This window comes from Lepisosteus platostomus, chromosome 3, assembly GCF_059453375.1.
Source record: "Lepisosteus platostomus isolate fLepPlt1 chromosome 3, fLepPlt1.hap1, whole genome shotgun sequence".
Taxonomy (NCBI): Eukaryota; Metazoa; Chordata; class Actinopteri; order Semionotiformes; family Lepisosteidae; genus Lepisosteus; species Lepisosteus platostomus.
In genome coordinates this window covers 18980564-19008117 of record NC_142613.1, presented here as the reverse complement: position 1 = coordinate 19008117, position 27554 = coordinate 18980564, and the positions used below count along the sequence as shown (strand labels likewise).

General features: G+C 36.4%; 1 protein-coding gene and 1 long non-coding RNA gene across 2 annotated transcripts; one reads left to right on the top strand and one right to left on the bottom strand.

Annotated features, from left to right (window-relative positions):
- The first annotated feature begins 2719 nt into the window (after positions 1–2719).
- Positions 2720–14920, top strand: LOC148674571 (serine/threonine-protein kinase PDIK1L). Its single transcript, XM_088624812.1, has 4 exons — positions 2720–2854; positions 5683–6293; positions 10368–10584; positions 14022–14920. The coding sequence occupies exons 2-4, from the start codon at positions 5718–5720 to the stop codon at positions 14246–14248; spliced, it is 1020 nt and encodes a 339-aa protein (XP_088480938.1). The 5' UTR covers positions 2720–2854; positions 5683–5717; the 3' UTR covers positions 14249–14920.
- A 2722-nt stretch (positions 14921–17642) lies between these two features.
- On the bottom strand, positions 17643–27150 carry LOC148674570 (uncharacterized). Its single transcript, XR_015935342.1, has 5 exons — positions 24046–27150; positions 23851–23912; positions 23272–23368; positions 19217–19378; positions 17643–18454 (listed from the first exon to the last, which is right to left on the bottom strand). It is a non-coding gene; the product is annotated as an uncharacterized LOC148674570 (long non-coding RNA).
- Positions 27151–27554: the final 404 nt, after the last annotated feature.

Sequence of the window (27554 nt, the reverse complement as noted above, 5' to 3'; positions counted from 1 at the left end):
CAAAATGAAAACATAAAATGGGAAGCACTAAGCTTGAAGAAGCTACAGTACTTATGAAAAGGGATTTACAGTAAGTGTTTATGTAGCTGCATCATTTTCATTTTTTTCTGTACACTGTAGTGAAACAATCCAAATATTCAAACATAATGTTGGAATATTTATTTTAAAAGCATGGAATTTAAATCAAATTATTTTATATTGGGGTTAGGATATACTGCATTGTTGGCTTCAAATTAATATTATATACTGTTCAATCTTTTTACAGTAAGGATCACAATAACTAAATATATAACATAACATATATAAACAACCTAACATACTGTATGTTATACTATGTAGAATTGTTGACTGTAAAAATGCACTGCACAATAACTCAGCCAACAATTTTAGCAATAATGTGTTGCTCTTTAAAAGATACTTTTTTATCATGCTGTTTAACCAGAATGTGAGAAACAATATCAAATCTCAAAGGAAGTTTCTTGGCGAGCAAAGAATACATGAACTGAAGGGAAAAATAAATTAAATAAAAGTCAGACTATCACAAAACAAAGAAGGGATGACACAGGGTATAAAAGCTCACTTTGTGTATGTGTGACATTAGAATGTATTTGAAGCTTTTCACATTTAATCAATTCTGATTAAAACAATATTACATCGACATTATTATGAATTAGATTTGATCTAATTGACAGAAAACTCTGTGACCTGTTTCGTGATGGAGATAAGAATTCTTATCTCAGTTGCTGCAGGTGCTCTCTGCAGCAAAACTGGGTATTTATAAAACTTCTTATTGACTCCTGAACTCATCAGTGAATAATTAAATGAAATCAAGATAGTTGAAACATGTTCTCATTGATTTTATATTTTAATGTGAACAAACCAAGCCTCCAATATTATTACTGCAATATTAAGAGTCTCTCTCCTGCAAAGAGATACAAACAGTAGGAAAGAAGCAACTGTTGTATACTATTAGTACATTGTAGTATATAATGATATATACAGTATAATGGACTGAATTTTTCTGAATCAAATATATACTGGATTCAATACTTCACAAAATGTTGGCTGAAAGACAATGGGAACCAGTGGCACAGGAAGATATGAGAGATGCAAGTAGATGTAATAGTGATAACAAGCTTACTCAAGAGAAGTGATAGAGTGTGAGCGATCTCTAAAAGAGATGCGTCCAGCTGATGGCCAGTGAACAGGGGGAGATGGAGTGATGGAGAAAAAGCTTGGTTGTGGTGTTGCGGTTTGAAACCACTGACCACCGACCATGAGTTAGACACAGAGCAGGGAGGGGAGGAAGAAATCTAAATCAAGATGAATGATAAGGACAGCCTTGGGTTTGCTACTCCTAGGAAAGCAAGGTGGCATTGACCTCTTTAAGATGTGACTTTGATATACAGTAAACAAGCTCCCATTAAGACTTTCCGCTTTTCACTAACAAGTACCGTTATATTGGAAATCACTATATAACCATAACTTCACCCCGCATAATTCTATTATATGGAACAACAGATGCATCCTAAAAAAAAGAGCATATTTTATGATTCCTGGTTTAATAAAGGTATTTTGTCAATTGTGCATCCATTAGAAGCTAATGGAGAAGTACAGTATATGAGTATTGCGATTTTCTTAAGAAATATGACAACGAGTGCAACCCAAAGCAATTTAAAGAAATTATTGATGCAATTCCATCTGCTCTATTGGCTTTGGTAAAAATTATATAATCAGGAGTAATATACTTCCCCTACTACTGGAGATCAAAATTGGTCCGTACAATATTTTAGATAAAAAGTGCAACAATAAATACACCCGTACAATTGTGCCTGAGAGATTCTTCCCAGCCATCAAGGAGAAAATATTTTTTTAATGATGTAGACGAGGATTCTCTCATTTCTGCTAGAACGGAATACATCACTCTCCCCACGCCACCAAAAACCAAAGACGTTCATTTTAAAATACTGAATAATATATACTGTAGCCCTCCAAAGAATGTTTGAGAAAACGGTACAACTATGATTTCAACACCTGTTTTTTCTGCGAATCAGATATTGAAACAACGGAATTTTCTTCTTCTGTTATAATTCAACAGCCTTCTGGCACTTGATATCTTCTTTGCTGAATAATAGTATTATTCGTGTAAATTTAACTTTTAGGGATATTTTTCTGGGTGTTCCGAATCCAGACAAATAAGTTCGTATAATTGTAAATGTCATTCTAATGTTAGCAAAGTTTTACATACATTCATGTAGAGTTAAAAAAAAGTGCCTTACCATGTGCTTTAAAGAATTCTCCAACTCACTTAAACTATACTCAAATTCACTAAAAATGTTTTAAAATAAGCTTGGATAGTTGGTTTACAAACATCTTCTGGCATATACAGTAAACGTATTTAATGTAACCCCTAACACCACATACTGTAACCTCTGTACTGTGGACAACGGTTTTTTTGTTTTTGTTTCATTCACTTGATGTTAACTTTGTTCTATCATGTTGTGACATTCGTATATTTGTATGTATATACCCCTGTTTGCTGTATTTAAATAAATAATAAAAAACCTTGAAAAAATTCGAAACATTACACTTCTCGGACTCAATTTTAAAACGCGTCACTTTCTGAAAGGTAAACTAATTGGAAAGCACCCAAACTTTAAGCTTGAGTGACATTGACCCCATCCAATCAAAAACTAGCTTTGAGGGTTAGGGAGCGGCATGGTGGACTTGTAACCAATTGGAAAACGGCTTGTTCCTATGTCTAGTAAGCGGGACGTTATGAAACATGAGAAAACTAATTTCATTTTAGAAATGAGGACTTTATTATCGTTTTTTTTTGTTTTTGATTTTTAAGGTAAGCGATTTATACATATTGTAACGCTTACGGCCGACAGGCGCTGTGTAAGAGCCGGCGTACCAGAGCGGGTGACGTCACCGCCCTTCCCTGTGATAGCAGGACCACAGCTACTGGGCTGTGAAGAGATCTCTCTTTGGCTCACGGGGCTAGGTCGCTGCAGAGAGACGCGGAAGTCCCGGGTTCGAGCCTCCAGTCGGGATGGGGCCGACCAGATGCGGCAAGGGCGCCCGCCTGAGCCCCCGTTGCGTTACAATATATTTATTGGTACCGTAATAACTGAGCGTCTACGACTGAAATTCGTAACTACTAACTACTTGAAAACACAGGCATGCATGATAATGATTTTAACACCACACTCTAGGTGTAAGGTTGATTTCGAATAACGTTGCTAGAATTAATAATCAGAAAATAAGTGTCTCTAATTAAAATATAAAATCAAGCAATATCCTCTGTATTTAAACCTTAAAGATGGAGTACAATAATCTACAATGATTCCGCTGTCCGTCTTTAACGCTCTTTCGTTTATATCGGGTATCGTTAGTGATTCTGAGATGAAGTTAGTTTCTTCCTGTTTGATTTTTAGGTGCATTATGTAATGGGGCTGCCTGCGGACTGTTTGTGACAGGACAGTACTTTAAAATTCTCCTGAAACTAAATTAAATTAATGCGCAATGCCGTGAGTACTTCTATAAGAAGATGGAAAAAATAAACGGTTGCGGGTTTTTTAAAAGTTTTTAATAAGCTGCATCTTTTTATTGATTACAGTATTATGATTTTCACTTACTATTTTAGATGATAAAATCTAACGTATTTCACTTTCCCAGTGCATAGTTTATACTCTGTGTAAATGAGGATAGGACAATAATAGCAATTCTGTTCTAACGTTCTTGCGCAATAAAATGCAGTTACATTGCACACTACATTGTACACAAATAAAGAGGCTTAGCAAACTGTATAATAAAAATAATTATAACATTAAGAACTCCGTTGACTTTACCATAATTAACCTGTAGCATAATTTATTATTACTATAATCGCATTTTCAGACTGTTTGATACATTGATTTTAACTAAAATATATGACACATTTTTCTAGGACCTATCCATTTTCTTCTATTATCCGTACCAGATTTCACGAAGAAGTTATTGAAATGCACGATTCTTAAGCTGTGTACACATTTAAAATTTATTATTCTAAAGATGACATGAAAATAATAAAAAGCACAGACATATAATTACGTTGTATTATCTCAGTATATACATAGAAGGAAAACGAACATTAGAGGTACAACTGGGCCTATATAATCAATGGGAGGAAGCTGAAACAATAAAAATGTGTTAAGGCTACATTCGCCACTTGTTTGATATATTTGGTGCAGATGGCCCTGCACATATATTAGCATAGCTATCAATCACCTTTAATAGAAATGAAAAGAGATATACTTTCTTGTGGTGAGTTATGTTTTTGTAGTCAGAAGATGCTTTTCTCTTCTCCCATAAATATTTCTGGAACAATGTGAATTAAACCACCGGGGGATGTAATCTTGCAATATAATACTTTCTACATTGTTTCGATTAATATAAAGTTACTGAATTATGTTAATTATACTAAAGGTCAGTGAAACTTTTAGAAATATTCAGCATTTATAGTTTTTTATTAGTTTTTAGGCTTGGTGAACTGCTGTACTGTATTACCATTTAGGCATTAATATTGATTTTGGGGGAATATGTTTTTTTAAATATAGCTGTGAGTTATAATGTTATTGTAGCAAGTAGTAATATATTGTAATGTATCTTAGGTAACACATTAGTACAGAAGAATTAATAAACATACAATATAACAGTGGTCTAGTGCAAAAACCACACAAATCGCAGACTATAAAGTATTTTACTGAAGTGGAAAAAGGATGTTTTTTTTTCGTTAGGTCTCAATGAAAAGGTGTACAATGGCTTCAATACATAGCAATGTTTATATCTGATCTCCACAACTCATGTATTGTGTAATAATGACATTATTAGAAAAAGCTTAGGTTTTTATGGAGTGGTTTAGTGTAGCAGGATAACAGCTTTTCATGCTTAAATGCTTTTTCAATTTTTTCATGCTTTTCCTGTTCATTTCCTGCATTTCTTTGCACAAATTAAAACTATGATCAATATTAACAGTGTACTGTACACATGGGATTATAGAAGTCAAGCACACAACCCAGGCATTTAGTACAATTCAGTGCTTTGGAATCCAGATAAGTTGGATGGGTCTAATGGCCACTTCATTGTTGTAATCATTTGGAGGGTGCTTTGTCTTCCTTCACTAGGAATAACACACCCAAGAAATAAGTGCATGGAAAGTTTTATTGGTTTATTGAGTATTTTAGTCTTTTGCCTTAACACACTTGGCTGAGTGCCAACCTCCTAGTTGTAGAATAAGGAGGCTAGGATATCTGTGCAGAGTGAGGAGTGACCAAGGGGTAGCTGCACAGTTGGAGATGGGCTGGAGGAGGGATGCAAAAGAGGTATGAGGGAGAGAAGGGGATTATGTATATATTTATAGTTTTTTATGTGAGGAATAATTCAGTATTCAGCTGAGGTTGAGTCAATGTGACTGTTGTCATTCCTCCCAAAGTTGCGTTATAAACTGCATAACGTCTGCTAGATCAGAGGTGATTTATTAACACTAAAGTTACATAAGTAAAGTACTGTACATGGGAGATGGGTTATTACAACAAAAAGGGAAAACAAAAATAACATGATATTCATGATTTTGTTAGTAAATATAAAAATAAATACATGCATTATTCTCCTACTGAAGCTCTTAATACCTTCTCACAGGTTGGAGGTGCTGCTCTGGGCTGGTGAGGCCTGACATGGACCTGTTATACACTCTAGTGCAGGAGGTGGGCCGAGGGAGCTATGGCGTGGTATTTGAGGGCCGGTCTGCATGCAGAGGACACTGGGAAAATGAATGCTGGGAGCGTGTGGCTATCAAGAGGCTTCCTTGCAGCAGCCCAGAAAGCTTGGAGCTGAACCTTCAGGAATTGTGGGCACTGAGAGCAGCTAGAAGAAAACATCCGAATGTAATCGCTCTCCACCAGTGTTTCCTTCAGACAGGGCCCAAAACTTTCAAGCGCTTGGATATAGCTTCAGGCAGTCTTCCTTTTGATCTGGTGGAAAATACTTTGAAGGGCAAAGTGCAACACCCAAGGGCAGAAGAGGACCCACAGTCCCACAGCAGTGTGCTCTGGCTGGTGATGGAGTTCTGTGAAGAGGGGGACCTGAACCGTTACCTCCTCTCCCACCCACCCAGTGCCCACCTCAACCGTAGCATCATGATTCAGCTGAGCAGCGCAGTTGCCTTCCTGCATGCCCACCACATTGTTCATAGGGACCTCAAACCAGACAATGTCCTCGTCTCCAATTCCACATCTGGCCCCATCATCAAGGTAACCCATCAATCCATCTTTAACCACTTTATCCAGTACCAGGTCATAGGGTTACCATAGGGTAATCCCAGCAAGCAGTGTGCACAGGGAAGGATACACCAGGCCACCAGTCCATGACAGGGCACATGCAGACAAAACACTCGCACCAGGGCGATTCTTGCCTTCCTGCACACCCACCACAAACCAGCCGATGTCCTCATCTCCCATTCCACTTCTGGTCCCATCGCCAAGGTAGCCTTTGATGGTTCTAACCACTTTATTCAATACAGGGTTTGTGGTACTTGGAGGCTATCTGCAAGGCAGGATACATTCTGGATGAGACACCAGTCCCTCGCAGGACATACACAAACACACATACATCCTCAAAACCAGGGGCAGTTTTTTCCAGAAGCCAGATAACCTATCAGTATGTTCTTGGACTGTCAGAGGAAACCAGTGCACCTGAGGAAACCCGTGTGAACCTGAGGAGAACATACTGTAGCACAGTTTATATGATTGTTAATAGACCTTAAGAACAAATAAGAACAAAAACTTTTGGCTCAAAATTTATACCATCAAACATTAGGCAATTTAAAACATACCTTATGTAAGGGGATAAAGAACAGTCTGTCATGTAGTCGGGAAATCTTTTTTAAAAGGAATGCGAAAGCTATAAGTATGTAAGGGGATATACAGTTAGCAGATCAAAAAATGAGAGAGGAACATTTAGAATCGTAGCATAAAATATTGCCCCCTGTTCTTGGATTACACCTTCTACATTTAGAACTGTGGGCATAATTTAACATCTTGTGCCCAATGCAGTAAAGAATGACTTCTTTAAAAATTCCCTTACAGGCGCAACATTTCTGAAATGATTTATTTCATACTACACAGGGTGTTATTTATATTATCTTTTTTCCATGTGGAGCAGTGTACATTGTTAAAACTAAAAGGCAATTAAGTGACAGCTCTATCAGGTAATAGAATTTGACTTGTCCAGTTGCTGCTCATTTTGCTGAAGTTTATCATTCAGTTTTATCACTTAGAGAGGTGTGTGATATTAATACTGTCCTTTTAAAGAGTATTTCAAAAGTCCTTTTTCATGTTAATGATTTTATAACCAATCAGCTGAACATTGAATCAGACAGATACACCTTGTAATTAAAGAACTCTGTTTGAAGCCTGTATATTGCCACACATGGTACATTACAAATAAAAAAATTGTATTTATCTACAAATAAATTAATTTGTATTAATCTACCAGTTATAAATAATGTCAAAGCAGATACAAATAAACTAACATACACAATTAAAAAAAATGCCATAACCATTTGGTATATACACTACCTGTATTATAATTGATTAACTCAATATTTGAGGTTCATTTTGTATGTTTTTAAGTAATGTTAAGTAATATTAGATCTGTGTTGAGCCAAATGGGCATGTTTTGATGAAGGCTTGTTTGTACAAAACATTGACAGCTTCACATACATTATTATGGAGTAGAGAGATTGCATCCTGCCCATTTCATAGGTTAGGATCAAACACATGTTCATATGGCATGTACTGTACAACTAACTTTCTGGCCCCATCTAGTAGGCACATTTTTGTTGTTGCCATACTTATGTCTTCTAGTTGGTAATAAGTAAGTAATGATTAAGTAGCAGATGGATAATGGTGGCTAACTGATATTTCATTAGTTGCTTGAGCGTGACCTTTGGTGTTTGTCCAATCGTTTTGATTTTTAAGATATTTACACAACGTAATGCTATGAATTATCCATTTAGACTTTCTTTGTACTTTATATCTGCAGGGTGGGGTCAACATTTAGTGAGAAGAAGCTCATTGTGGGAATTCTCGGTAATCTACCTCCAGTATCCTCCATCAATCTCTCTATTAAATACCATTTTTTAGAATACCCCATCTGTCATAATACCCTAACAAGGCTACATAACCTTAAGAAACACTTTTTTAAAATTTAGTGAGACCGATCCTGCGTCAAAAGAATAGCTTCTAAATTTTGTTCTAAAGAGGGGTGTAGAGAAATTTCCCCCCCTCACCCCAGAGGTTCCTTTAATATCATTCCTCCCTTTTTAATAGTAGATTAATCAGTGTTTTAATGAATTAATTTCCATGAACTGATTAATTGCTTTGTTAATAGGGCACAACAACTACAACTGACTGTCGAAGCTCCTTGCTTTGATGTGCTGCATGTTCAATTAACTTCCAGCCTGGGGGTAGCGTGGTAAATGAGCTCCAAAAGAGCAGGTCTGAGTAAAACATTGCTGTAGATAAGAGAGGAAAGTTCCTGGCTGGTGGATAAAAGAAGCTGCAGTTCCTCATGATGGAATTTGTCTTATCAGCTCTAGCAGTGGTTACCTGTTAACTCTTCATTTCCTGAAAAATTTGCAAGAAAAGAGACCACTTCTTAAGAAAATACAGAGCTTTTTATTTTGAGGCTGCAACTGGCTTGAAGACATGTACTTTAATTTATCTATTCATGTAGTTCCTGAGATTGATAGATTTAATTCCTTTGTCTTGTTTTATGTGTGCTACATCATCACTGCGTCAGTAGCTCACGGTGATCTGTCTATCAGACATTTTTATTGTTTTTGGTACCTAAGTAGATCAAGGTGGTTAATTCCATCACAAGAATCCTGAGAAAACAGTAAAAGATATTACATCCTGGTGTTCTGTGTTAACAATGGCTCTGATGCAGCTAAAAGGCATTATTGAAAATATAATCAATATAATCTGCATATAATCGATTTTAAAGTGCTAAAGGGTAGGCCCTGGCCATCCTGTGACCCTGATTTAAAAGAAGCACTTAGAATAATAATAATAATTGCTTACACTTATATAGTGCTTTTCTGGACACTCCACTCAAAGCGCTTTACAGGTAATGGGAACTCCCCTCCACCACCACCAATGTGCAGCATCCACCTGAATGATGCGACGGCAGCCATAGTGTGCCAGAACGCTCACCACACATCAGCTATCAGTGGGGAGGAGAGCAGAGTAATGAAGCCAATTTATAGATGCGGATTATTAGGAGGTAATGATCCGTAAGGGCCAATGGGAAATTTGGCCATGATGCCGGGGTTACACCCCTACTCTTTTCGAGAAACGCACAGAGAGTCAGGATTTACGGTTTTACGTCTCATCCGAAGGACGGCGCCTGTTTACAGTATAGTGTCCCAGTCACTTATGCATTCAATTATTTTCTGTTTTTTATTTTTAATTAATTGAGTGATTTTTTTTTCACTTTGACATTATAGAATACTTTGTGTTGATGAGCGGCAAAAATTCTCAGTTAAATACATCATGGTTCCATGCTGTAACACAATAAAATGTGAAAAAGTCCAAGGGAGTTTGCAAGGCACTGTACATTATTAAAACATTATTTTTTCAACATTCGTTATAGTCAACTATGCAAAAACATGAATATGGTATTCACAATTAATGCAGTTACTTTCATATGGGATAAGTTATATTTATATACATTTTTACAGGATATCCCAGAAATAAATTTCATTTGACTGAAGAGACATAAACTCTTTGCTTCACAACCTGTTTAAATTTGTAATTTGTAGTTATACAGTGGATTCCTCTAGCATTGTAGTTTCTTTGTGAATCAAAACACTGAATAACAGCAGCAATACTTCCTTGTAGTTTCAGCAAACGTCAGAAGCAAAACATGGGCCTCCATCTGGTGAGTTCTGAAATGGGAGACCTCAAAGGAAAATATATACACAGTAAGTGCTGCTGTTACAAGTGGCTTTGGTGGACCAGTAGGTGGCACTGTTCCCTTTGGACCAGAATAGGATGCTGCCCCAGTATGGTGATGGGACATTGTACTCAGGGAGTCCTTTAAATGAGATATTCAGCTAAGGTCCTAACTGCTTGGTTCCATGATCCTGTGGCACTGTTCATACAGTACAGTGTTAAGCCAGGTCAAATCCCACTTCAGTCTTGCACAATATGGCATCCATAAATTACAGCATTAATTGGTTAGTCTGTAGATCACTTTTGGATGCAAACCATTTAGAAAGTATGAATTATTATTATGCATCTCACAGGTGTTCCATCTTTCAGGTGGCTGATTTTGGACTCAGCAGGGTTACTCAGAGTATTGGTGAAGTCACCCAACAGTGTTTCTCTTCCACCTGCGGCTCTGAATTCTATATGGCACCTGAGGTCTGGGATGGGCACTACACTGCCAAAGCTGACATCTTCTCACTGGGTGTCCTGTTCTGGGCCATTCTGGAGAGGATTACCTACTTTGAGGATACCTCTGGCAAGGAGCTCTTAGGTGAGTGACAGACCCCTCCCGCTGAGTTTTTCAGGTCCACATTTCTAATTGCGGTACGTTTCAAGAAAGGTTCAGTTGTTAATTATTATTCTGTTTTTTTGTTAGATAACCTTTTTGTGTGATTTCTCTGATTCATTATTAAATGTAAAGTTTTTTTTTTGCATTTGCCATTAATACTATCCCAATGTAATGTACAAACCAGAACAAACAAAATATAACATAAAAAATTGGATTTCTTGCAAAAAATAAGAGCAGTCAAGCAATGCTGTCTCATTTTTTGAGTTAGTAAAATACAGCCTTTCCATAAGAACAATTATTGCAAATAAACCAAGTGCAATTTAAGAGTATTTTTTTCTTTACCCGGCTTCATTGTATAGAAGTTTGGCTAGAGATAGATTCAAGTTAGTTTTGCTGGAATGGAGGCTCTTTGCAATCAAAAATCTCTGCAATATAAAGAAGGAACTGCAAGAGACAACAAGAAGATAAAGTACAGTGGTGTGAAAAAGTGTTTGCCCCCTTCCTGATTTCTTATTTTTTTGCATGTTTGTCACACTGAAATGTTTCAGATCATCAAACAAATTGAAATATTAGACAAAGATAACACAAGTAAACACAAAATGCAGTTTTTAAATGAAGGTTTTTATTATTAAGGGAAAAAAAATCCAAACCTACATGGCCCTGTGTGAAAAAGTGATTGTCCCCCCTGTTAAAACATAAATCAGCTGTGGTTTATCACATCTTTGGAAAGCTGAGTTCAATTTCTCTAGCCACACCCAGGTCTGATTACTGCCAGACCTGTTCTCAATCAAGAAATCACTTAAATAGGACCTGCCTGACAAAGTGAAGTAGACCAAAAGATCCTCAAAAGCTAGACATCATGCTGCAATCCAAAGAAATTCAGGAACAAATGAGAAACAGAGTAATTGAGATTTATCAGTCCGGAAAAGGTTATAAAGCCATTTCTAAAGCTTTGGGACTCCAGCGAACCACAGTGAGAGCCATTATCCACAAATGGCGAAAACATGGAACAGTGGTGAACCTTCCCAGGAGTGGCCGGCTGACCAAAATAACCCCAAGAGTGCAGCGACGACTCATCCAAGAGGTCAGATAAAACCCCACAACAACATCCAAAGAACTGCAGGCTTCACTTGCCTCAGTTAAGATCAGTGTTCATGACTCCACCATAAGAAAGAGACTGGACAAAAATGGCCTGCATGGCAGAGTTCCAAGACAAAAACCACTGCTGAGCCAAAAGAACATAAAGGCTCGTCTCAGTTTTGCCAGAAAACATCTTGATGTCCCCAAGACTTTTGGGAAAATACTCTGTGGACTGACGAGACAAAAGTTGAACTTTTTGGAAGGTGTGTGTCCCATTACATCTGGCGTAAAAGTAACACAGCATTTCAGAAAAGGAACATCATACCAACAGTAAAATATGGTGGTGGTAGTGTGATGGTCTGGGGCTGTTTTGCTGCTTCAGGACCTGGAAACCTTGCTGTGGTAAATGGAACCATGAATTCTGCTGTCTACCAAAAACTCCTGAAGGAGAATGTCTGGCCATCTGTTCGTGACCTCCAAGCTGAAGCGCACTTGGATTCTACACCAAGACAATGATCCAAAACACACCAGCAAGTCCACTTCTGAATGGCTTAAGAAAAACAAAATGAAGACTTTGGAGTGGCCTAGTCAAAGTCCTGACCTGAATCCGACTGAGATGTTGTGGCATGACCTTAAAAAAGCGGTTAAGGCTCGAAAACCCTCCAATGTGGCTGAATTACAACAATTCTGCAAAGATGAGTGGGCCAAAATTCCTCCACAGCGCTGTAAAAGACTCATTGCCAGTTATCGCAAATGCTTGATTGCAGTTGTTGCTGCTAAGGGTGGCCCAACCAGTTATTAGGTTTAGGGGGCAATCACTTTTTCACACAGGGCCATGTAGGTTTGGATTTTTTTTTCCCCTTAATAATAAAAACCTTCATTTAAAAACTGCATTTTGTGTTTACTTGTGTTATCTTTGTCTAATATTTCAATTTGTTTGATGATCTGAAACATTTCAGTGTGACAAACAAGCAAACAAATAAGAAATCAGGAAGGGGGCAAACACTTTTTCACACCACTGTATATTCGTGCTAAGTAAGATAGCAGCTTGTTCAGGAAATAATTTAGAAAACCCTAAGACCTGTAGTTAACTTTTGTTTCCACGTATTTAATGTATTGATAACTGTTTATGACAGAAGAAATTGCAGTGTGTACCTTGATGAACGGTTTTCTGTTTAGAATCCCTGTTTATGTTTCTTACTATTTTTATTACTGTTTCATCAGCTTGTGATTCAACTGTTTCACTAATGAGTTCTGACACACAAAAGACACCCAGTTCCAGTGTCCATTTTTACAGTGTCCAGTAAATTTTTAAACAAAGTTCTGTAAGCTTTACCAGCTTCTCCAGTTTTTATCTTTTATTTTTAGCAATTTAGGGCATAGGAATTTAGTAAAAACCTGCAAGAGATCTACTTTCTTTGCTATTACTAGACCCCTCTTGTTAATAAAAGATGTTGACTTATGGGCTTGTACATCTGACAAAAAAGAAAGAATTGCTTTAACCCAAATAGCGAAAAACAACATTGTAAAATTGAAAGGCTGGAAAAGCTCATTTCAAAGAGCATTACGCATTTCCCACTGCTTAATTATTTTTGTAATTTCCTTTTTTTGTAATGTCTTGCTAATCATAATAAACAATTAAATACATTGCAATAACACACTCCAATAACCTTGCATCATTTATTTGCTAAATTGTTATGTGCTTCAGCAAATTAGCAATACATCAAGTGTCTGATCCAGTTTCTTTGATGTTACGATTTATGGTACATTCATGGTTTATTGCAGCAGAACAAGATGGGCATCATGTGTTAACCCAGACTGTTCACCTTTTATCTCTGTGTAATAGAGTATTTGTTTCTCTAAACAGTGTGTGTCAGTTTTCACTGCAGGTGTGCCAGGTACAGACCATTTGAGAACAAAAACATATCCTGTCATTTACTACTGTGCCTAATTTCTGTTAACCTTGTCTCTCACTCACTTTCCTAAGTAAAGCAACAGACATTTATTCTTGAAGATGAGCAAAATTTTCATACATAAAACATTCTTAACATATAAGGTGTAAACAAAGTCAGAAGGTTAGGCACTTAGGTCAGCCTTAGGCAGTTAACCAAGACCATATTCCGATAAGAATCTAGTCCATTTCATGTTGCTAAATCACATCTAGGATACATGAGTTACACCTCCACTTAAGAGACCTTAAAGAAACTTTGGCCAGCCAGGAGTTTACAAAACCATAAAACAGTTCTTGAGGACCTAATTGTTAACTCTTAACAGGCAAAGGTTCCTTCAGTCCTATGAGAAATATTTTATAATTGAATTAAAGTGTGTTTCCGATACAGGAGCATATGTCTGTCAGGGTCGAAGGCTGGTGCCTATTGGAGAAGCCCTGCATGAGAACCCCAGGCTGCAGTTCCACATCTCCCTGAAAGTAAAGAGAGCCGTAAGCACGGAGCTGAGGACGCTGCTCCAGGACATGCTGGCTGTTGATCCTGACCAACGACCAGAAGCCATCCAGCTTGAGAAGCAAGTCAGGCAAGCCATGGCACGAAAGAAAACATCTTTGTAGTGACTGATAGCAAGATGTCCGTGACCAAGGGCAATTCATCTGAGTGAAGTCTGATTTCATTTTTATATCCCAAAAGGCCACTGCCTTTGTGCTGTAGCTCTCTGATTTATATGGGCATTTCTATTTACAACTTTTACTTTTCTGTGGGTCCAATGAAAATACGTTTTTAAACTTATTCTTTGTTACAGTTTTCAAAAGTTTAAAGACATTGACTGAGTTGACGATAAAGGAAAAGTTTTATCTTTCACCTCTTCGAAGGTAGGCCGGTCAGAGGTATATGTCTACATGTCTTCATTCTCCATGTTTGTAACTACAGGTTTCACAGTTGTAAACTAAGACACAAAAGGACCTACAAATGGCAGTTCCAAATGTATCAAATGTATAAACCTCTGCTGAAAAAGTGTGTACACTATATACTCTGTGTAGGTCTGATAAAAGTATTAGAGTCAATATGTCTTTTGGATACAAATTCTCATGATTTTGTATTGTGTGCTTTTGCTCTGTTCTGCTTTATTGAAAGAAATCAGATGCTCTTCCTGAAGTCTGAATTTTTGGTCTGGGATTTAAAAACTTTTAAAATGTAAAAGTTTAAAAATTGCCAAGACAAAAATAAAAGCAGGTGTTTATACAGTCTTTGCAACACCTGTGGATACATGAATATATGTTTGAAAACTGCAGTTGTTTCTATAGGTAGTTTCAAATAGTGGATGGTTCAGTATCTCTGAATTTAACACCCTTTGTAACAAGGGACAATATACCCTTATCTTTTTTAACCCCCCTGGATGTAAAACACAAGGACACATTCACAGTTGGTGTTTGGTGCATTTTGTTTATAACAACAGCAGTTTTAAGAGAAGTCTAATAAGCACACTTAGTTTGTTCAAGAAAATTTCAGAAGCTAAATAAAAATATTAACAAGATAAAAATACTACCATTTCTATAGCATCCATAGCCCATTATTCAGTCCTATTTAGCCTTGAAATAAAGGGTACTTAAAATTCTAGAATTATTAAATATGTGAATGACTTGCAACATAAAATTGAGTTCTAACTTTGCTATAACTAAAAATCATGTTTCAAAGAAGTTGTTCAAAATTAGTTATTTCGAGACCAAGTAATTAGAGAATTATATAATTTATTGTTAGCGAAACTAGTGGGTCTAAAAAGACACCTCTTGACAGGATGAGGTTTATGTTTGAGTCTGATAACTTTCTTATACATCTTGTATGCTCTATATTTCCTTATAGTATACAATATCCAGTGAAGAAGAGTTTCCTGTGTTCGTTGTCTGTGTCCATTTAAACATTAATTTATGTAAAGACATGAGTTAGTATTGACAATTTCACCAAATGGAGAAATTAATGTGTAATATTACCTTAAATCTGTTTTATACATAGTTGAAGTATAAAATCATGATTGGGTTATATATAGTCTTTCAATAACTTCAAAGAATGGAACTTATCTTTAGAAAAGCTGTATCCTTACAATGCTAAAGCTAAAACTGTGCATTGCCCAAGTGAATATGATGAATTATTTATTTGTTGTGTGAAGTGTTTATTTTTTCTTAATTGCTCCTGAGTAATATCAGTGTTGTAAACTGTCAAAAAGAAATTATATATTGGTTATTTTGCTATACATTTTGTATTAGAAGTTCTGAAAGGCCACATTTCCTGAACTTTGCATAAACTCATAAAGTTAATTATTTACCATAAACATGAATGATGTGCTGTTTTATGCTGAAATACTATATTTATCTTCAACTTGTGGCACACTGACTTGCCTAATCAGAATTGTGGTTTACAGATGAGAAGAAAATGTAAACCTTCACAAAAGAATTATTTTTGTTTATCATTTCTGTACATTTACAATCAGGATTCTGCAATCTCATTTGTGAACTCAGAAAATGGTGGTAATACTTTTTTGTTTGGCTGTGTATATTTATACTGTAAACATGCATGTGGGATCATTTGTACTGTGTGCTTCTGTAGTGAGGTTAATTGCATGAACTCCACACTGATAAGAAATGGAGCACATCTTGGTTTAAAACAAGGAAATGTAGTACAACACTATAAAAAGAAACTAATTGACAAAACACAACCTCAGAAAAACCCTGCAAATAATTAACTGTTTATTAATACTTGCACTTCTGGCACTTCAGAAGATCTTTTTACACTGGTTTCACCAGTAAATTAAAGAAATTGAATTTCCTGTATTTCTGTATTGTCACATAATACATTTAAGTGTCCAAGGCACAATTACAAGTCCTAGAGCTCATTACAAATTCAAACAAATGCTTGTGGGCAGTCAACTTTGGAGTAGTTGTAACCTTATCATTCTATCCAATATTGAAGTTGTATGGTAGGAAACATCAAACTTGGTTCTGGAGGAATTTTGTTCAGCAGTGTCTTAAGTAAATGTAAATCATGAGTAGTATCTGACCTATACAGAAGAATAAGGATTTTTACTCAAGATCTGCTCCCTCAAGAACTATAGTTGGAGCTTGGAGACCTCTTTTATATTACTTATACTCTTGTAAATAATGAATCAAAATGCATGTAAAAGAACAAAAGACTATTAAAACATTTCCCATTGTTTCTGAGAAATCTGTAACGTGCTTAGAATGTCACATTTTTCGCATACAGTAAGTGAATCGTTTATCCTCTTGGAATAAGCCACATAATTTATATTGCCCAGGACTTATGAGTTTTGGATAATGATCATGAATGCATATCTCATGAAAAGTACTATCCATTTTTCAAAAATAATTTCTGACAACCATAGTGGGGGTGTAAGGGTCTGACTGCTAATTGTTGGTAACACTTTTAACTTTTCATTTGATAAGTGATGAAATCATGCTTTATCTGTTTCATACTTTGATTTGTTGAGGGTGACAAACAGCAGGGGTGTGTCAATGTCAGGTTCTGTAGAGCTACAGTTTCTTCTAGAAATATTTTAATGAAACCTAACTTCTTGTATGTGATGCTTTTTATGTATTTTTTAACACAGCATTGCTAGGTATTATATAGGTACGTCACATTACAAGAGCATCTTTCAAGTCATCAGTTCTAAATAAAAAACAGAATAGCCAAATGAAACGCTGAAACTTACCTTAGCTGATTCTTCAGCTAAACCAGACAGACTTCTCAAATTCTCAAATATTGTCAGATCTTGGGGGTGCAGAGTTGGTGGAGCCCTATACCAACAGACTCACAGCTGAAATTGCTGTGAAAATGGCTTCTACCAAATATTAACACGTGGGTGAAAATGTATACAATTCTAATATTTCATTTTTTCCCGTTAAAAGTATAAAATATGTGGTGTAAGAAAGAAGTCCTCATTTAAGTGCATGAAACTCAGGCACTGGCGCAACAAACTGAACAAAGTTCAAGGGGGTATACACTTTCTGTAGACACTTTATTTCCTCTTTTTCCATACTTTAAGAAATGATTTGGGAAACCTGTGGGACACTGGAGGTCATTATACATGAGCCTCTTTATGCACCTTTTAAGCCATTGAAACCTAGTTCCCTTGTTACAAGGTCTAATATTACAGTAGGTGTGGTTTCCGTCTCCTAATTTCTGAGAATGATAAAATTGGGGAATAAGTTGTAGGGAATACCACTCTTGCACTTCTAAGAAAAGACTATCTCAAATGAAACTCGCTATAGAAAGACATCTTGTTGAAAAATTATTTATTTTTTTTCAATTTCTAAAGAACAAATATTCATCAAGTCCTTCAAAAATATTTGTTTGTGACATTCTCTGTTGTTCCCTTTCACACTCAACTGAACTATGTGTTATATCTTGTAAACATAATCAAACATTTCACTTAGGTGTGTGGGTTAACAAAAACCCATAATGTATGAAACATCCAGTTTTACATTAAAGTTTTTTTTTAACAATTGCATTCATGCTAGGACTACAGTAAACAACACTTTTTACTAAATTAAATGAAATTGTTCATTAAACAAGACACATTGTTTAAAATGTATGCAATATGACCACATTAAAAACAACACTGAAACTTTTCATTTAAATACTGTATGAGATTGTGCATATTCAATGGATTTCTCCTGGTGCTTTTTTTCATCAGTCTTTTCATATTCTTGTTCTCTACTCAGGTGTCTCCTGTTCCTTTGGTGATTTCTGCTGTACACACATGGTATCATACACTTGAGCAAAGTGTGATACCACCGTTTCTTCTTCTCCTAAAATAAAGATTAACATTGACAAAACTCAGAAGCGCTCATCTTGAAAAGGCATATCATGACAAAGCTGATTCAATCAAATCAAAACAACATAGAATTTTTCTGTGTTCATTCATTTTTTTTTAACACACATGCTTCTGCCTCGTCCAACTTTCGTCCTTCATTCAAAACACAACGAAGCGTGCCGGGCACGAGACAAAATAAGCGCTCACGCTGAACCCCAGTCAGGCAGGGATGACTCAAGTACAAATGAAGACGAGCTGGTATCTAAAAAAGATGCAGTGTCGATCGTTTGGCTTCAGCAAACAGGATACTGAACAAAGAGAAGTCATATGTAAACTCTGTCTGAAAACTGTTTCTGCACCCAAATGTAACATCACTTGAAACAACCATGTCGTGGAATACGAAGAGTGCATGGCCAAAAAAAGAGAGAGACTGACAAGCACGCTCATGGCCGAAGTGATTTCCCCCGTAATATAGGAGTTGAGAAATCTGCCGTTTTTCCCCCGTAATATAGGAGTAGAGAAATCTGCCGTTTCTTAACATGGCTATTTAATTATGCTCAACATAACCTACAAAATGAAGAACTGAGAAAGTGGTGCTTTGATATTTCTTTCTGTATTAGTGGAAGATCTTTTCAAGTGACTCTTTTACAACACTTGTGTGCCCAACTCCATCATGTTTTTTTTGCTTTTCTTTGACAGACAAACAAAACAACGCAAGAATAACCATACTCTCTTTTCTTTACTCATTTCTACCTACCTGTTTCACCACTTTGTCTCCTTCAGTCAAGACAGGGTCCTGGGGCTGACTCTGAGCAATCTGAGAAGAGCTCTCTGTAATCTTCTCCCCTACATTGGCTACATTGTGCTCTGTTTGAAATCCAGGGATCACCTCCGGTAAGTTCCTCGGTCCTTTTTGGGACTTGAATGGGTAGAGGAAATATTGTGACTACATTTCATTGTCATGCACTGATATGTTCTGGTTTGTGTTTGACTACTGTAGGCGTTCAAGTACTTTCTTTTTATTATAGATTGGCAGTGTTTGAGATGGTAGGAACTTGTCATATTTTCAACTTACAGATGCAGCCATTCAAAATGCGCGGTACAAACCCGCTGTACAGTAACCTACCCACAAGCCACCGCAGGGCACCGCGGTAAGTGATTGGCTGGCCAAAATGACCGACAGGGGCACTCGTGGTGCATTGGTTGGTAGTGAAAAGATTTAATCATTTAATGTCTTTACTGTGCACATTTTAATCCGCTTAGTTTTGAATATTTATATGGAATTTTACCACTAAAAGGAAATTTAAGTAGCTGAGCATAAAAAGAAGAGGAGCATAACGCATCTGAAGGTCATAAACGATATTAATTTAGGAACATAAACATTACTGTATGTACATAAACTGTACTGTGTATGGCTGGTCTTGATAGTTTAAAGAAAAAATACACACCAGTCTTCCATTTCTCCCTAAACATTTTAAGCATGAAAGTTTTATGAAATGGTACCCAAATATGCGATTGCTGTATAGAATGAATTTTAATTTAAAAAAAATTATTTAACACGAAAATTAAGCTGTTTACATCTTCCGCCTGAGAACAGTCACCCATTGCTACCCAACGCAGAAACACAGCCACTAACTAGCAAAGAGAGGACATTAGCTAGCCAATATGATAAAGAAATAAATGATTATTTTGTTTATTTCTTTTGCACATTTATTTGAACATTTCCATTGATTGTACAAGCACTTGGAAACATCCAATCCCTAGTTCATCAGCCATTTTCTTTTACAATGCAGGCATTCTCCCGGTCTGGCGCCGGTCTGTGTCTTCTAGGATATAATGCCAGCGAACTCTTGTTTTTATGTCCACTATAACAGACAATCTCCTTTGCTTTTAACCGAGCGTTTAATAATTTCCTAAAATGAAAATGATTTACTTTATTTCCCTCACGGGATCAATAAAAGTATCTATCATCCGTCTAAACTATGGGACAGAATTCTGGGGTCTCCCCATACCAGAGATTATGGTAGGGCTTCAGAATGGTGACTGGCTGACACCATCTGACACCCCTCTGATTGGAGAAAAAAGACGTGCTGGTTTGCTATACATACAGTACTGTACCAGGAAGAGGATTTCTTTCTATTCGAAACGTGTAATTTAAATGTTTAAGAAGTAAAAACCTTACAGCGTACACAGATTTCTAAACTGATTGTTATCTTTGTCTTATGCATAATAATGTTCACAGCTCTGTCCAGCAAATTAATAATAAACTTTATTTTATATAGCTTTTTAAACGAATAAGTAATTAGATTGCTCATAAACCTAATCACTTGCTTTTTCTTTTTATTTAGGCTCAGATTTCAGCTATAGATCGTATTATTAATAACCATAATAACAACCAACCAACAAAAACAACCATATAAACATGATACCAACCAAAAACATAGATAACAACCACAATACAAAATCAAATATATCAAACCATTATACTCTCGCAAATTCCTCCAATTATCATCCCGCCCCTTATGCAAAACCGAACCCTCCTCCCATCCCAGTTTATCCTCTTTATCATAAACAAAATCCACCTCAATTTTCAACATAAAGCATTACACAAAATCAATACCTCAACACTCCATACTCAACAACGATAATTCACAAACAGCCAGAACATGTAACTCCACATTCCCAAACAGACCTCATTTCCATAGCCCCACCCCTTATGCAAAACCAACATCCCTCCCCTGTTCTCTCTCTCCCCTGGCGTTTGTAATCGTTTTTATTTTCAAATAAATTTTAGCAAAGTCATGTATTTTAAAAATCTTAAGATTTCTATATTTATGTCTTTATTTAGTGGTTTCATTAGTGACAAAGACTAAACTTTCTTGGAAAAATGTCTTTTATGTAAACCATGTTTGCTATTAATTCATTCAGGGCTAAAATATGTTCATTGTCTTCCAATGAAAGAAGGGTTCCTTTCGCCGTAGTCGGGTTGACATTAGAAGCTTGCCACGCCTGGACTGTTACACCAACGCATTAGCATGTTAAAGCGATTTCATTGAGGAGCCTAGCTTTCTTAACTAGTAAGTACTGTACTTACTGGGTTTTTGAGGGGGGGAGGTGTCTTTCGCTGGAAATCTTGCCTCCTTCTACTTTGAAAATACCTGTGAAACCGGTTTAATTCGTCACAGCCAGCACTCCCGCAGAGAGGGGGGTTGTACTTGCAGTGTATACAGTAGATGGGAAAGCCAGAGCCGACCTCTATGCCGCCCACGTGTTATGCTCTTCGTTAATGTCTAAGCCGGAACACATCATTATATCTCATTTTGTATTTCTTAAAAAAAAATCGTTTGCCCAGCCTAACAGTATTGTTGTTATTGTTTTTAACCTGTAAAGCGCTTTGAGGAGCCACCTTTAAAGGCGCCATATACAATAAAGTTCATTATTATTACTATTGTTAATTTGCTGGACAGAGAGGTGAACATTATTACACAGAAGACAAAGATAGCGATTTACGTTGCATTGTGCATTGTGCTGCTGTAATACAGTTTTAAATAATTAAAAGTCTAAACAGTATCAGCTTTATGGGTTTTAAATAAAGGCGATTTAAACGCGATTTAAATCAATATAAATGTTTATATTGTAACGCCTAGGTGAATTTTCATTGTTATTAAAATGACTTAAATTCGATCATGTTGTGATATTTAGAAAAATACATTTATTTGGTGCGAGTGAGGTTTTAATTAATCTCTGACTCAGGAAACGTTTCAGAAATGTTGGTTAAAAAAAATTCATTGCTCCAGTGGGATTCGATCACAGACAGTGTGAGGTGGGAGTCAGGAATCTAACCCACAGCGCCACCGGCAAGGTCACGTGCAGAGTGCTGAAAAAGCACTACAGAAACATTATCAACAGACAATGTACAGCGTGTACTATTCTTGTGTTGCGGTACATGAATATAATTATATCATTATTAATTTCTTTAGATACGCGATTCCATATTATATTCCCTTTTAATCAAATTCTAAAAGTATGCTTGTTGACTCCAGTATCACGTTAGTTAAAGACTTCGATGCTTAATGTTTAGGGAGAAATGGAATACTGGTATGTATGTTTTCTTTAAAGTACCGAGACCAGCCATATACTGTATGTTTAAGTTCCAAAATTAATATCGTTTATGGCCTTCACACGCGTTACAGTATACTCCTATTCTTTTTATGCTCAGGTACTAAGATTTCCCTTCAGTGGTAAAATTCCATATAAATATTCAATACTTAAACGGGCACAGTTAAGACATTAAATATACATATACATACTGTATACAGTACAGTTTGCATACGGTAATATGTTTATATTCCTAAATCAATCTATTTTATGAGCATGTGAAAGGCATGGTGAATCGATTCTCAAAAATTACTGTACTTTGCATGATTGGAAACAAATGCGTGATTGCGAAATGCTGTGGTGTTACTTTTACAAAGACGGTCAGTGAAAAAAAGAATGTGGACCAGGGCAATACTTTGTTTACAGCTTGTCCAAGGTCATTCATTATTAATACTATTAGTAATATCTTCGTTAAATACTTTGATGACGACAGCTCAAACATGAGAGGTTGAGCTTTATTAGATACTATTATTTTAATTGTGGTATTATAGGAGAATTTACGGTAACTCGCGGTAGACCGCGTAAAGCGCACCGCAAAATAATGCGGTATCGCCCGCGCATTTTGAATGGCTGCATCTGTACTTTCTTTATGAGACTGAATGCTCTGTAAACATACTATTTTAGCAATTATTAGAAATCCGAAAGCAGTGTTACCTGTATCATTTTTTTTCTTGGTAGTAGTATTGCAGCTCCAACATCAGCACTTAAATAATGGTTTGTGATGATACTTGTCCTTGGAGTTAGTATACTCCTAAGAAGTCAAGAGAAATGTTACATAAGCATTAATTCACTTTTGAAAGTAAAGTAATTGTCAAGTAGTTTGAAGGCATTAGTTGATACTTTTAAACACTTTCATTAATTATTATTATCATTATTATCATTATTACCATTATTATTATTATTATTATTATTATTATTATTATTATTATTATTTGATTAGTTATTACAAGTCCAACATTCTCTACATTATCTTACTCCATATTCGGAATGTGGGAATACAGTTGTTTTAAGGAAAGAATTGATTAAGGAAATGCCAATGAATATACAGTAGCTGCACTCTACAACGATGAATTTGCTAATTATTTAGTCTGGGACACAGTTTATACTTCAGTAGTCTTAAATCATTTAATGATGATTATTATACATTTATAACTGGAAGAAGCCCCATATCCTGTTCATTGCCCCTCTTTCAGTCATGTGGATTGACTTATACCTGAAGTGGTTAATTCTCACCTTGACATCTCAAAGAACAACTGAATCTCTACCAAGGGTGAATGCGTCCTTCCTCTTAATGTCTAAAAGAAAAGGTTAAAATTCATTGAAAATGCAGCACCCCAAAATGTTGGGGAGGTCTTTTCCACAGTTATTTCATATGACAGTACTTGGAGTGAAACTACATGACCATGGTGAAGAAGTAAAAAACTTTACCCTGTTCCTCCTGACTGATGTCCTTATGCTTGTTTTGCACAGTTGAGTGTTTTGTGTCTTGTCATCTGTAGGCAACATCCCTCTTCCCTGGGATAGAACTAAATGATATTTAGACACGTTAATTTTACTTCTCCATTGCTCACATTGATGTGGATATTATTGTAATGCTCTGTTGTGTGGGCTTCCCAAGAAAACAATAAATCCCTTACAACTTGTTCAAAATGCAGTAGCATAGATCCTTACAAAAACAAGAAAGAGAATATCACTCCTGTTTTGAAAAACATTCACTGGTTACCTGTATTATCTAGGATCAATTTTAAAGTTCTTTTATTTGTTTTTAAAGCTCTAAATGGCCTAGCACCTATGTACCTTACTGAATGTCTGTCTATCTTTAAAGCCATCCTCATCTTTATCAGGTAAGAGGCCGGCTTGTGGTTGGAATGTTCTATACTACATAGCTGAAATTGAAGCAGTCGGGCTGCAAGAATATTTTCAAACCTATGGCTGCTTAGCCTGCACCAAAGGCCTCTTAATACAATATCACTTCATCGTTAAATCTGGCGAAGAGTCTTAAGAGAATATCTAAGAACACGTTGCTCTTACCTTTCCATTCCAAGAAATCCCCTCAGCTCGGATTGAAGAGATTTACCTCTCTGTCTCAAATTCTGAGAAACATTGACACGATTTAAAAATTACCATTTATTAAGATTCACATAACATCACCAGTCAGCATTTGCCACTTTACATCAATAGAAACCATAAATTTCCAATAATTTTTCTTTCAAGGTACAATACCAATCACCTTGCCAGAAAAGGTAAACTGCGGTAGATTCATGTTACAAATGTCAGATACACGCAGAGTTGTTTGGATTACTATGAAAAGATTGGGAAAATATATTTATGTTTATTATATTTCTGGGAATGACATAGTAAAGAGAAAAAAATGCTAACCTTTATCTCTCCAGACAGGATTGTAAGGGATTCCATTATACTGGGTTCCTATATAACAAATAATACATTTTTCAAAAAACATTATATTTCTCTGTAAATTGGCAGCATGATTGTTTATCATTACAGTTTTAGTTAGCTTTAATTTTTTAAACCCCAAGTAAACATATTTTGTTCCTTTCTCTTAACTTTTTTGCATTTCAATTCAGTTGTTTGTAAGCTTATTTTACGGTTGCTAGGTTCATGAAGTTCCTGAACTGTGCAGTATTTCTTTTGGGTTTGGTGCTAATCATATTCTAACGGTTGCACAGGTGCCATCCCACCATTAAACCCTGAAACTTACCTTAGCCGATTCTTCAACTAAACCTGACATGTTAACTAAATGTTACAGTATGTTTCAAAGTGTGTATATTAACAAACACAACTGAGGTTCTGTTGTCTCCTTGGAGACACTTCGAACTGCTGTGATGCTGATACTTGTTCTATGACATCATTAGTTCTAAATGTAAATGCAGGTATTGGCCGACATAGTAAAATTATGTAAAGTTATGGATCCATTTATGATTTTCACTCAGTGTGAAAGAGTTCCTGTCGTGTAGTTAAACTTTGTGTTACGGAGGGTTAACTGGGGCTCTGGTTACTAGTTAGGCTAGGTCATTCAGTCAACTGCTTCATGAACTAGGAAGCTAAGAGATCTGATTTTTAGTTTTACTTTTTGTTTTTGTTATATAGAATATGAAATATTTCATTTGAACTTTTGTCTGGCCTTGTCCATTTTAAACCGTCTTCCCAAACAGTATAATAGTGAAAGTTACCATTGGCAGGACAATGGCTTTAGTGTGCTTGTGATTAAAGTGTTTTGGGTGTCTGGAACAAGGTAGCCAGGCATGTTTGTAAAGCCACATGGTTCCCTTTTTTTTTTCAACAAATGGCTAGTCAAGATTATTGTCACCTGAATGGGTTGAAAGGCCTCTTTTCATTCTAGCCTTATGTTCAAATGTTCCTTTTCTGATCATGAAAAAATTGCTTTTTTCTCTAATGTCACAGGAAAGTGAGACTTCACAGAAATCATGTGCAAAGTGCTTTTGTGACAGTCAGTCAGACTAATCACTGCCTGAGAAGAGCCAGTTGTCAGTCTGATCATACCACGGGGGTAGCCAGGAATTGGTTTTTGGGTTGGCCTGTGCAAAAGTGGGTGGCCCGGGCTCTAACTGACCGTCCTGCCAGCATAGGGGCACCCCTCCAATTTACAATCCTATCCTCAAGCGGTATAATTAAATAGTAGAATTAGCGGAACCTTATATACATACTGGCTCTCTCTCCCACAAACACACACAGAGATTAAGCAACAATTACCTAGGCTGCCAAACGCTACTGTGCCACGGCAGACACACACACAAAAAAAAAACAATCAGTGCCTCCCTCTGTTGTGAGGTTTTGGCCTTCTAGACCAGACACAGGCGTCGGGATTTGGAATTGAATATGGCGATAATATCGTCACTTAGAGAGTCGGCACATTCCCATTCAAATGACAGCTAGTTTGAAAAGGTCTCTCTTATGAGGACTATAGCTAAAGAAAAGCTGCCAGAGCTCATTTTCACTTGTTGCTTGTAACAGTTCTAAGTATTTCGTATGCCTGCTTTTGTTCAGTAGTTTAATATATATTTTAATATTTTATTGCAAAACACAATGAACACAACGCAAAACTCAAGATTCAAAATCCGTCTGAAATATTGTATTTAAAATACTATGCAGGGTTTACCTTGCAAATATTCAGCAGACTTTAGCATAACATATCAGAAGAACGTGCACGCACGTGCAGTATGCTTTTCAGAGGTTGGAGTAAATGCATCGCCCCAAGGGTAATATCGAGTGAAGCCATGCTGCTCAGAAACTGCTCAGGTATTAAAATATTAAGTTCTGAAGATCTTGTATGATCCTTCATGATGCTATTAAACTTGTATGAAACCCACAAAATTAGTATTCTATATTCGATGCCAAAAGACACCTAATTTGGACATTTGTGACTTACTTCCCACAAGACTTAACACTGAATTGGTATACTCACATTACAGTGATAACCAATCCATTGTACCATTAATTGCACGAATGGTCTGCTAATAAAAGCGTCAAATACATACTTTGGATGTATTTTAGCTCTGTAAATGTCATTCACTTAAAAATACTGCAGCATTTAGAGGCAATATGAATAGTTATCTGTAAAAAGCACACTCGCATCTATACGTTAATACTATCTTAATGTTATAAATGCATTCCAAAACGTGTAATTTGTTTACAGGAGAAATTTTAGAACCTCTTCATGCTTGACTGCTAGAGATCAAGCATGTATCGAGCTGCTACAAGCAAACGCATGCATTGCCCCTTGCGTTCCAGAAACACTTGTATTTGGGAAGCCAGGCTGTACTCCATAAAACCTAGGATGCCTGTAGCATCTCATGTGTCTTATTTGTTGCGGGGCTGGTCTGGTCATCTACATGCAGCTTTTTGAGAAACGTAGATATATGCATTTGTTTTGCCATGTTGGCTAATAAACCAAAAAC

Excerpts from the sequence above, each read along its gene's own strand:
- LOC148674571 (XM_088624812.1), top strand. The coding sequence starts at position 5,718 with ATGGACCTGTTATACACTCTAGTGCAGGAGGTGGGCCGAGGGAGCTAT. Across the intron at positions 6,294-10,367 it reads CATCTGGCCCCATCATCAAG|GTGGCTGATTTTGGACTCAG; the intron begins GTAACCCATCAA and ends TCCATCTTTCAG. Across the intron at positions 10,585-14,021 it reads CTCTGGCAAGGAGCTCTTAG|GAGCATATGTCTGTCAGGGT; the intron begins GTGAGTGACAGA and ends TTTCCGATACAG.